The sequence below is a fragment of the Cupressus sempervirens genome, chromosome 2, assembly GCF_028749045.1.
Source record: "Cupressus sempervirens isolate cs-2001-9-10 chromosome 2, ASM2874904v1, whole genome shotgun sequence".
Taxonomy (NCBI): Eukaryota; Viridiplantae; Streptophyta; class Pinopsida; order Cupressales; family Cupressaceae; genus Cupressus; species Cupressus sempervirens.
The window spans coordinates 496,638,132-496,649,996 of NC_143119.1; the positions used below are offsets into that span (position 1 = coordinate 496,638,132).

Here is an 11,865-nt window from a genome sequence, read left to right on the forward strand (position 1 = left end):
GCCTACATCACTGAAAAACTCAATAGATTTCTAGTAAAAGGCGAACTGGATACTTTTAACTTAAACTTTCATTCTTCAATTCTCCCCATTTCTGGATCCAATCATTTCCCTATTAGGTTTGAACTTATTGAGCCCATCAAGCCATCAAGAAACCCGTTCAAGTGTGAAAAGATGTGGTTTCTTGACCCGAACTTTATCAACAATATCAAAGATTGGTGGGCTCAAGACAGCTGTGTAGGATCCAAAATGTTTATTTTTACCCAGAAATTAAAGATGTTAAAGGAGCATATTCTCATATGGAATTGAGAACATTTTAATAACATATTTAAAGAAAAACTGGACTTAGAAAAGCATCTTAAAGATTTAAATTCAGGAGTTATTAGTAAGGGGATGGACAACAATAGATATTATCTGGAAAAAGAACTGCTAGCAAAGCAAGAATTGATCATATCCAAAGAACAAACATTTTGGAGACAGAAATCAAGAGAAAGATGGTTGGCTGAAGGTGACCGTAACACAAAATTTTTTCATAACTCCACTCTATATAATAGAGCCAAGAACAAAATCACTCGTATTAAAGATAAGCAAGGAAATTTCACCGAAAAATCTAGAGAAATTGCTAGTACTTTTGTTAATTACTTTCAGGATATATTAAACAACCAGCATGGTTCTAACTATACTGCGCAATCCAGTCTATTAAAAGTTATCCCAAAAATCGTTTCCCAAGATGATAACAAAAACTTGAACAAACCTATCACTTTAGAGGAAGTTAGAAAAGTAGTTTCTGATATGAACCCAGATAAATCTCCGGGCCCAGACGGATTCCAAGCCTTCTTCTTTCAAAAATGTTGGGATATCCTCGATCAGGATCTCTGGAAAGCTATAGAAGCATCCAGAAATGGAGGATCCGTCCTTGCTGAGATTAATTATTCCATCATCACCTTGATTCCAAAGAAGCCTGATCCGGAAACCCCAGGAGATTTCAGACCCATAGCCTTGTGCAATACGGTCTATAAAAATTTTTCCAAAGTTATACCCAACAGACTTAAAGTAATTTTACCCAAGATCATCTCCGTGGAGCAAACTGGTTTCATGCCAGGGAGATCCATCCTTGATGGTATTATCACTATTCAAGAAACCATCCATTCTGCAGGACTTAATAAGGAAGCTTGTATGCTCATGAAACTAGACATTCAAAAAGCTTACGATATGGTTGACTAGAGATTCCTATGTAAGATGCTAGAAGCGTTTGGTTTCTCTCGTCAATGGATTAATCTAATTTTTAAATTCATCTCCACTCCCAAAATTTCAGTCCTTGTTAATGGCTCGCCAGAAGGCTTTTTTGATATTTCAAGAGGCATTCGGCAAGGAGATCCTATCTCTCCCTCCCTCTTCATCATCATGGCTGAAGCATTTGGAAGAGCTGTGTCAGACGCATATAATAAACAGAGAATATTAGGTATCACTGTCACCAAAAATCTACCTAATATTACTCATCAGCAATTCGCCGATGACACCATTCTTCCAGGTAAGAGTGAGATCTCTGAAGCTTGCTCCCTCAAGAGCATCTTAAATACATACATGGAGGCCTCAGGACAGAAGGTTAATGCTCTCAAATCAGAGATTTTTTTCATTAATACCCCATCAGATATGGAGTCACAAATATGTAGGATTATGGGCTTCAAGAAAGGATCCTTCCCTTGTAAATATCTGGGGATAACCTTAGAGAAGGGACCAAAATCAGATAAGATGTGGGACAATACCCTTTAAAAACTAGACTTGAAATTATGCTCTTGGAAGGACAAATGGCTCACCAAGGTTGGCAAATGCACTAAGATCCGTGCAATCCATTCAGCCATTCCGATTTACCCTCTCTCTTGTCTTCCTCTCTCAAAACAGAATCTAAAAAAGTTTGATTCCAAGATGAGGAATTTTCTTTGGAACGATCGGGACAAAGACAATAAGCTAGCTCTCATTAAGTAGGAAAATATATGCAAACCTAAAGCCCTTGGGGGCTTAGGGATTAAAAACTTAAAATGGCAAAACGAAGCCTTAGGGGCCAAACTCATTTGGCGGCTATACCACGAATATAACCGGAAGTGGGCCAAAATCCTCTATAATAAATACCTTATCGTCAAAGATCCACTTCCCATTTTTCGTATTAACTCTCTTCCTAAAGGATCAGAATGTTGGAATTTTATGGTTAAATGTCGCCCTTTGATCAACAAATTTCTAACTTGGGATGTTGGCTCTGGGGACGAAGCACTATTTTGGGACGATTCTTGGGGAGGCAAACCCCCTCTATCTACACACACAGTTCCTATTGCCCTTAAATCAAAACTAACTGATCTTTGGGGTAATAAAGTAAAGGACTATTGTGTTAGGACAGACTCTGAAGGTTCTCCAATTTGGCAATGGAAATCCCTTAGTGGCTTAGATTTTAATGAAACAGCAATTACCCAGCTTGAGAAGAATTTGGAAGGTAGAAAACCTATGCTACCAAATAAAAAAGACACACTTATTTGGGCTGCGGCTAATAATGGTAAATACAATGTTAAAGATGGCTATAAGGCCATTTTAGCAGCAAATAGACCAACAGCCGTAGATATCCCGTTGAAGCTGTGTTGGGATCCTTCCTGCCTCCCGAAAGCTGGATTCTTTTTATGGCTTGCCATTCAAAATAGGATTCTCACTATGGACAGATTGAATAGTATTGGCTTTCAAGGCCCCTCTAGATGTGTCCTTTTCCAGCACAGCAATGAGAACGTGGATCATCTTCTATTTCTTTGCCCTTACTCCCAAATATGTTGGGAAAGACTCAGACAGATGTTAGGTTGGTCCTCCCCCTTTCCTAAATCCCTTGTGGATTTACTCTGGGGATGGCCATCAAGCATGGGCAAAAGTGTATATAGCAAGCTCTGGAACATCTCCCCCTCTATCTTGATGTGGGAAATTTGGAAGGAACGAAATCATCGCATCTTTCGCAATATGGAACTCAAACCTAAGAATCTTATATCCAAAATTGAAGTCTGTATTGTAGATACCATCAATTCATACTTAAAGAAGGTGAATATAGAAGAAGGATCTTTTTCCAATTGGGATGGCCTCATGAAGAAACTCTGGTCTAACTTGATCAATCCCCCTCTATACTTTACTAAGGTTAACAAAGAGGCAAGGAAAAACTGTAAATGGGAGCCACCTCCCTCGGGATGGGTCAAACTGAACTTCAATGGGGCTGCTCGGGGTAACCCGGGTACAGCTGGTATTGGTTGCATCATTCACAATGAGAATGGAGATTGGATCGCCAAAAAAGCATTGTCTATTCAGCCCACCTCCAACAATCTTATTCTTTATCGGGTGTCAAGGTGTTACTCGCGCTATGAATTTATTCTTTATCGGGCATTAAAGTGTTACCCGCGCATTATATTTTATGATTCATGTTAGCGATAACATATCATATGTTAATCTAAACATGCCTCCGAAGAGGCATGTCCCTACGTGGCCCATGGGTCACGTAGAGACATGACTCTTCGGAATCATGTCTGTTCATATACTTATATATATGAGAATATCGATCTGCAGTAAAAATATATAACATACACAATCAGATATACCAGTACCTGCAGAAATCGATATCTAACATTGTTGCAATTTCATTATCAATATATATCTTACAGTTATCCACAGGAAGCAATCAGCGCTGAGGAAGGAAGGATACAAGAGTCTGCTACAAACACAGAAAGATAAGTCAAGTGATTCTGCATATTTAAATTCAGAAATAAATAGCATTTATTTGTGATTGTTCATCTATCAGAGATCTTGTTCATTTATTTGTATATCAAAGGTAAACTTGGAATGGCTCAACTATGATTGTAATTACTGAAATCAAATCTCAGTTTGAAATATATATGTATAATTACATAAATTTTGATTAAAATGTTACTATCTTATAGTTGCATGTGATATGTAATGAAAGGTGACGATATTTCATTGACATATATAAACAAAAGGTAACCATTGCAAGGTGACGATCTTATAAATGGTAGACCTGTTATCATGACAGACTTAATCGTTGTTCTGGAGAACTGGAAGTCATGATAACAAACATATTATTATCAGACCTCATTGAGTTGTTGTCCTGGAGTGCCAGAGATCATAATACTTGTCATGATAGAGTTCATGACATTGTGATTTTTGTTATCTAATAGACTACTTTAAATTGTTGTCCCGGAGTGCCGGAAATCAGATAACCTATTCTTCTGATAAGTATCAATGAAGTTGATACTAGTGCACATATCAAGAGAATATGAGAAAGTTTGGGTGACTCTACTCTCCCTTGCTAAGAGGGAGCGTTGAAGATTTTAGCTTCAGTCGAATTAAATCACCCTTAGATCTTTTCTGTACATGCACCTTGCATAGACTAAATTGATATATATATATATATATATATATAAAACTCATGCACATATTAAATAGAATACATTGATCGGGCTTTCCTTGTAATACGAAATACCTTCAATGAACAAGGATCAAATGATATGATAACTATCGGGCTTATGTTATAGTTTAAGTTAATGACCATGTCACGTAGGGACATGACCCTACATGGCAATAGCCACGTAGAGTCATGTCTCTACGTGACATGGCTCTTACCACACACACACACACATATATATATACATACTACCTGCTGCTAATGGAAATTAGACCAATCACAACGGCAGTCTAAAGTACATTAGCAGTATTATTGATTCTCCGTTCTACCAGATTTGGAAGATTGTAATACATACTTTGATCTGTCAGTCAAAATCAGATCAGACAATCATATCAATATTGAATAAATTGTTTGTCATTTCAAATATATAAATTCATGAATTCAGTATTGTTATACATTGAATCTATCAAGTATATATTATCAGAGATAGTGAAACTACTTCAGAGATCCTGAGAACTTTTACACTAATAAGAGCTTATCTTTTGCAAGCCATAGAATATCATAGACTTTTAAACCAAGTTAAAGCATGATTTTCTAATCTCAATACACCAAGGAAATCTATATTCCAAATTATGAGCCGGTGGTTCCACCAAAGAAAACCAAAAAACTCCTCTGTTTTCTGTCCCAAAACACCTGCTCCCTTCATGAAAAATGTTGTTCAAGTTGTGTTCTACTTCCCGATGGACCCGTGGTGCAACTATCTCATTTTTTTCTCCATTATTGATGAAAAAATATCCAAAACAATTTACTGAAAAGACCAAAGAATAGCGTAATCATGGTCACATTAGAGAAGGCGCATAGTGTATAAAGACCCGGAGAAAATTTCTAATCGCAATGCACTCAGTTGTCAGCATGCATATTTTTCTCCATATTCACTCATTCCTCTGTTTACACTTGCAGTCATTGACACTTTTTTATTATGTCACTTACATCAATGATATAGCACGAAGTAGTTTAAAACATTATTATTTTCTAATTTTGGTCCTCCTTCATAAAGCGGACAATCAAAAGCCTTCAAAAGTTGAAAACAAAACTCACAAGTCACAATATACTATATAGATGTTTGCTAAAACCTTGTATTAATATTTGAGTCCGATTAACCTGTTCTGGTAATTTGCAGACATTAATAGAATGTCTTCCAATCTTCCTTCCTTATCACAATATCAATATAAAGTACAGAACAGGAGTAGAGCATTACCAGAATCTACATTTTACAAACGATTACCAGAGCCAAGTGAAATTTTCCTATTCAAATTCCTTCATTGTGGTGTGTTCTATGCCAATACAAGTGTTAATCCTCTGAATAAGAGAGGATGAAAATAAAAAAATAATATGGTCAAATGAGAGATCATGCCTCACCAAGTATCCGTGAGGTCTGTTTGATCTTTGGTGTAAATTACATATAAAAGCGAATTGAGCTGTGTTAGATATTACTTTTTACTCTGCTGTAATAAAGCATGCGCCATGAAATTTTTGCAGTCTAAAAGATAAAAGTTCGCAACGCTTTAATAAGTTAGGAAAGACAACTCCAAAGGAAAACTATAACCAATCTTCCAGCAAAGAAGACGTGGACTAACTCTTTAAAAAGCGAGCAGAAACAACACGAACCTGGTTCATGCACTGGTACAAATCTCCTTCAATTTTGCACTTGAGTTTTCTTTCACGTGTAAACCGCATATGATAAGAACGACTCTACATTTTTCTCTCTGTTTATACTTTATAGTTTCATGTAGATGAATAAAAACTTTTTTAATACTCAGCAGAAAATTGTTTCTTAAGAAACACGGAACAGACATATTCTTCTGAATACCACCAAATGACTACGAGTTATTATATAACCTAGCAAGATACGAGGATGCATTTTAAACAGGTAAGAAATGAAGCACCCTTATACAAGCACAAACATCGCCATGCTTTTGCTCTAGGTTTGCACAGAACTGCATCGATTTTATTATAAGGTGCTTTAGCTGTTTGCGGTTCCGTGCTAATGCTCGATTACAAATAAATTAGTTCCATTTTGCCTTCAACGCTCATCGATGAGATGACACTGCAATATTTCAGCCTGCAGTAAAATTACAGAAAGAGCGCTGATTTTGTAAACTTGTGAGGTAAGAAGAGGCGGGATTTAGCTAAAGCAGGTCATTTTCTAATCATATTTAACAGCAGAAAGTTCGATCTCCACAATAACATGCTTCAAGTAATAGCGAAGCTTAAATTCCTTGTATCTTCTTTGAGCAGTTGCTTCATCAGCCACGCTTTGTAAAATCTTCTCATCCCGTATACCTTTTTGATCCGATCGACATTCCTGAAACCAATAGACCAATCACTCCCTACATCTATCTATCTGGGGTTTTCTGAGGAGGACAACGAGCTGTAACAATTCAAAACAATTAGTACCTAAATTCTGGAGAATTCCACGGCTAAACAATTTCCTTTTCATTTTACTTAACATCTTAGGCTCTGGTCTCTCTCTAGAGCAATGTTTTCTCTTACAAAAGGTGTACGATACAAATGACTCTGAAAATGAAAATTCTAACCACTTGAAGAATTCATGCATCTGTAAGGCTCGCCCCAAGCAAAAAAAATCCTTATACGGAAAATTAAAAGCCAGTGAATAAATACTTACCAGCATTTTCGCTCCCCTGCAATCCAAATGTTGACCGAAGACGGGTGTTTTTGCGTATTAGCAGAGAGAATCGGAGGCCTGGTGTCTTTGAAAAAGAGGGCTGTGCAGTCAACGGGATTCGTACCTGACATCGACGTGAACTAAATAGAGAGGAAGCATGGTGAGATGAAATGATCTTTTGTAAGGTATCGACGAGGCCATTGCTTAATTTGTGGGGGAGGGACAGCAAAAGCCGATTCAGTGAATTCAGTGCTCACATCATAGCATCTCCACTATATTTCCCTCTTCTTTTCACTCGTATAATTAGATCCGACGGTACGCAATTTTTCACTCTCGCTGTACATACTGACAGCTTACCCTGCCTTTAAACTCATTTTCTTCTTTAAAGGTACTGTTAAAACTTATCTTCTTCTTTTCAGGGACTGTTACCTATGCATGTGACTGCCCTTCTTTCTAAAAACTGATTTGATTGAGCAGGAGGCTATTTTATTTGTCAAAGTAGATAAATTTTATTAATCAATCATCATTCTTCTGAATGAATGTACATATGGAATGGGAAATTTAGGAGACTGTAATGCCCAATCTAATGATGAATAGCTTCAAAATCAAAACTCAAATTTCGCATGAGATTTGTTATAGGTAAAAGAGGGTTTTCTTGTTCAAAACATCTACAATGGTATATTAGATTCATTTTTGGACTATAATAATATGGGAAAAGGAATATATGAATGAAAGTGAGTGAATAGAAAGGGTATTGTGTTTATTTAAAAAATAAAAATATTATGAGATATAAAATCAAAATTATTATGGGGACAAACTAAATTTGTTTGTAATAACAAGTTTGTTGTATTAAAGAGTTTAACTTTATATAAGATTGTGATAGTACTTAAGATAGAGTGGCAAATGAGAATATGCTTATTTTGTGATAAGAGAGTGATGGAGATTGAATACCACAACATTATAGAGTGCATAATCTATAGCAAAAATGAATATCATAAAATCAAAATTTGTATTTGAATGTAAGCTTTGTATTACCATAGGTGTGGGATAGTTTTTAAAAGCAATCATATCATTCTAATAATTTCAAGTCTCATGCTTAAAAAATTTGTATGTAAAGGACATATACATGATGTTCCTTTCTAAGCCTATAGTGATATAAATCAAACATTTTTATATTAATGAAATTGGTATTATGGAATCATACCCCATTTTATCATATAATAAATATAGAAAGTATAAAGATCAAAATGACAACTTTGTGAGAGGTCTTTAAATTAATTTAATTGTGTTTGTTCAACACATATTTTGTTAACCGATCATATAAGCTTAATGTGTTATAATGCAATAGATATATATTCGCCGCTTTCTTAAATATTAATTTCATCATTCTTATATGGGCTTGAGCCCTTTAATTTCACAATAAACAACTAATCGACACCCTAGCAACCAACACCCATATAACTTCTTCTAGAAATTATTGTTGATCCCTAAGGTGTGTTGTCTATTAGTGCCAAACACTTAGTCATTTATTTGGCAGAGTTGATTGGTTATCACTATGACCGAGTTATCTTATGAACGTCGAGTTATGTATATTAGACTTGTTCATATTCCAGTTAAAGTCGTACAATTGTTATTGTTGAGCAAGTCTATGGTCATCAAGTACTCCTATACATGTTGAGTGAGACAGAAGACAGTATAAGTCGAGCTATACAGAGTTAGCTCATGCCAAGTCATATAGTAAGTGTCGAGCATATATAAGCCAAGGGACAACATGAAGATTAGTTATGATTGAGCGTCAGAGTGTTCATGTGTCGAGCAAACCAGTTTTGGTATATTTGTTTGGAATTGCACAAACACTAAGGTAAACCATTTTTGGTCAACTTAATGCATGTTTTAATGATCAAGGAGCAATTTAAGGAGATGATTATGCATTTTGGTATGGATCATTAATCCCTATTTAAGGTGTTTAACCAATTAGAAAAATGGAAAGTTTAAGCGACAAAAGGGAGAGATCTAGATTGTTGATTTTGATCTAGAACCTTCTCTAGTTGGTTATAAAAGGAGGATCCAAACCCTATTATCATATGATGTGTGTGTGTGTGTGTGTGTGTGTGTGTGTGTGTGTGTGTGTGTGTGTGTGTGTGTGTTTGGATGCTTGAAGCAAAGTTTGAAGGAGAAGCAGACAAAGCGACTGAGGAGAGCAATGAAAAATAGAATATTGAAATATCATAGTAGATATCAAATCAGAGATTGAAAAGAGGAGATTTGTAATCATCATATTAAGTGCAAACCAAAGGATTAGGTAATGATGCATTTTAGCAAGTGTTTCAGGGTAAATCTCTTAACAGAGTGGTCCTAGCAAACCTTTGTAAATCTCCTCACACAATGCTTACTTAGTTGTATGTTTAAATCATTTAATCAAGGTAGACTGAATAAGTCTTGTAAGCTCTTAATAGGGCAGACCCCTCACAGGGTAGATCATCAAAAGTGATCAAACTTGTAGCCCTAACAGGTAAAACTTTATTGTTGTAGTAGTGAATATTTGTGGGTGTCATCCCCACCCTAGTTTTACCTTCACCTTGGAGGGTTTATGAGTAACCACAATCTTTTTTTTATGTGTTGGTCATTTGCTTTCATGTTTATGGATGTGATTAGTACTTAGATCTAATACATCAGTAAGTAAATATTTATGCAATTTATGATATTGTTGAGATAAGGGTTTAAGGTGAAGTTATCAGATTTGATATTTGTTTCAAAGGTTAAAAATTTTATAGATCCTAATTCACCACCACCCCCCCCCCCAAAAGTATCTAACTTTCCCAATAGACTTTTAACAATTGGTATCAGAGCTTGCTCCTTAGAAGTAGTCTAACTATAGACACCTAAAAATCCTTTAGAAAATAAAATATTTTTATTTTCTAAAAAAAGTCCCTGATGACATCATCATTTATTAATTAATTAATTTATTTATTTTTATGCCATTAAATCCCTTTATCTTAATTAAAAATATTTAATTAAGGAATCCCTCCCAAAAATGTTTAAATCTTATTTAAACATTATTTCTTTATTTATTAATTATTTAATTAATAAATTGATCAAAAAATCCAAAATAAATAAAAAAATTATTTTTTGCCCAAAGCTTGGCCAATTTCCTTAAGACCACTAACCTCTTCCAAAATCTTCTAATCCTTCTTTAATTTTGATTAAAGGCTAATCCCATCATTTCCTACCCCTAATCTCAACTCAAAATATTTAATTAAGATTAAATATTAATCCTCGTGTTTATTAAAAAAGTTTTAATAAATATCTCCTCAACCCAAACCCTTGAAATAAATAAAACTTTATTTATTTCCTAAAAGTCTAATTTATCCTCATCCTAAGAAGTTCTAGACTCTTCTAGAAAGTCTTCATCCTCATCCTAGGAAGTTCTAGACTATTCTAGAAAGTCTTTATCCTCATCCAAAGTCTAGACTCTTCTAGAAGATGTCTTTAAACCTAATCCTAATCCCCTTCTAACCTTGTCACATTCCCTAAACATGGGTTAAAACTTACTAACCCAAGTCAAAGTTAACAAATATCTCCTCCTTCACCCACCCTCATTAAATGCCATCCACTTGCCTATCCCTAAGCTAATCCTAAACCATCCTAATCCATCCTCTAATCATTTGCACAAGCCTAAGCAAGCTTAAAACCTTCCTAATCAAGCCCAAGTTGAAATTCCTCTCATCTCCCTCAAAATATCCCAACCATAAAACTTTATGAAGCCCACTAGGCAATAAATGACTCTTCCAAAGCCCTTTCATTGCTTTTACAAGCCATTATGAGGATCTTTATGAAGATTTTATCCCTTGAGCCTCCTTTGTTGACTCATCCTTCCCCTTTCCTCCATCCTCTCACCTTGTGACATGTGTCACTCCCTGATTGGTTGTAAAGAAGCACAATCCATGTGCTCTCCTCTCATGCAATCTAAGCCCTCCATGAGCTTTTCTCCATCCTTGCATCTTAGCCCTCAATCCCTCAAGCCTCTTGCCTATAAATTGGATCCTTCCCCTTTGCAAAACAACACAATCCATGAAGTAAAGTCATAATGCCATTTTAAGAAGCCATTTTACATCAAAACCATACACTCACACCCAAATTCCAACTCCATTTGAAGCCCTTTTTGAAGCATAAAGCTTGAGCATACATCCTATCTATTTAGACAAAGCTAATCAACAAGAGAGCTTCTCATTGAGAGAGCTCATTAATGGCTCATATTCTCAATTGAGAGCTCATCTTAGTCTATCTTGAAGTTTATGAATTTTGTTTAGTTTGTAGAAGCTTTATTTAAATTTGATTTCTATTAGCATACTAACATTGCTCATATACATTTTGGCACGCCCGGTGGGACCTCGCATGGGTCATCTTCATTAGCTTTTTTAGTCAAGTTTTGTATGTCATTTGCTAATTTTGGCTAATTTTGCTTGTTTTTGTGATTGGAAGGATTGTATAAATTGGTTTTGTAGGTCCACATGAGCATGAAGAAGACAAAGGAACTCATAGTCTATCTCATAGTATTTGTAGATTTTTCAAGCTTATAGGTGGACAAAGCACTTGAAATTCTTCTTCCTCTTCTTGTCTATATTCTTCTTATTCCATCTACTTCTTCTTCTTCTTGTGGGAGATCTTGGCCATTTTTTTTTAAGGAAGCAAAATCATACACACTTCTTTTTAGTGCTTAAAATGAACCCCCAAATCATACTTA

The 11,865-nt window shown here is 35.5% G+C and overlaps 1 protein-coding gene across 6 annotated transcripts in view; it reads right to left on the reverse strand.

Moving 5' to 3' along the window:
* The window catches only part of LOC149573171 (LRR receptor kinase SERK2-like), a 140,745-nt gene extending 133,369 nt beyond the window's left edge, over positions 1-7,376 (reverse strand). Inside the window, exon 1 of one of the 6 annotated variants that reach the window (XM_089814344.1) lies at positions 7,122-7,376. Coding sequence is in view for 2 of the 6 variants with exons in the window: in XM_089814343.1 (XP_089670469.1) it covers positions 7,122-7,252 (131 nt within the window). In the remaining 4 variants the exon portion in view is untranslated. Of the gene's footprint in view, positions 1-6,103; positions 6,218-7,121 lie in introns of those variants that run through there. The other 5 variants (XM_089814343.1, XM_089814342.1, XM_089814347.1 and 2 more) reach the window with 5 other exon arrangements.
* Positions 7,377-11,865: the final 4,489 nt, after the last annotated feature.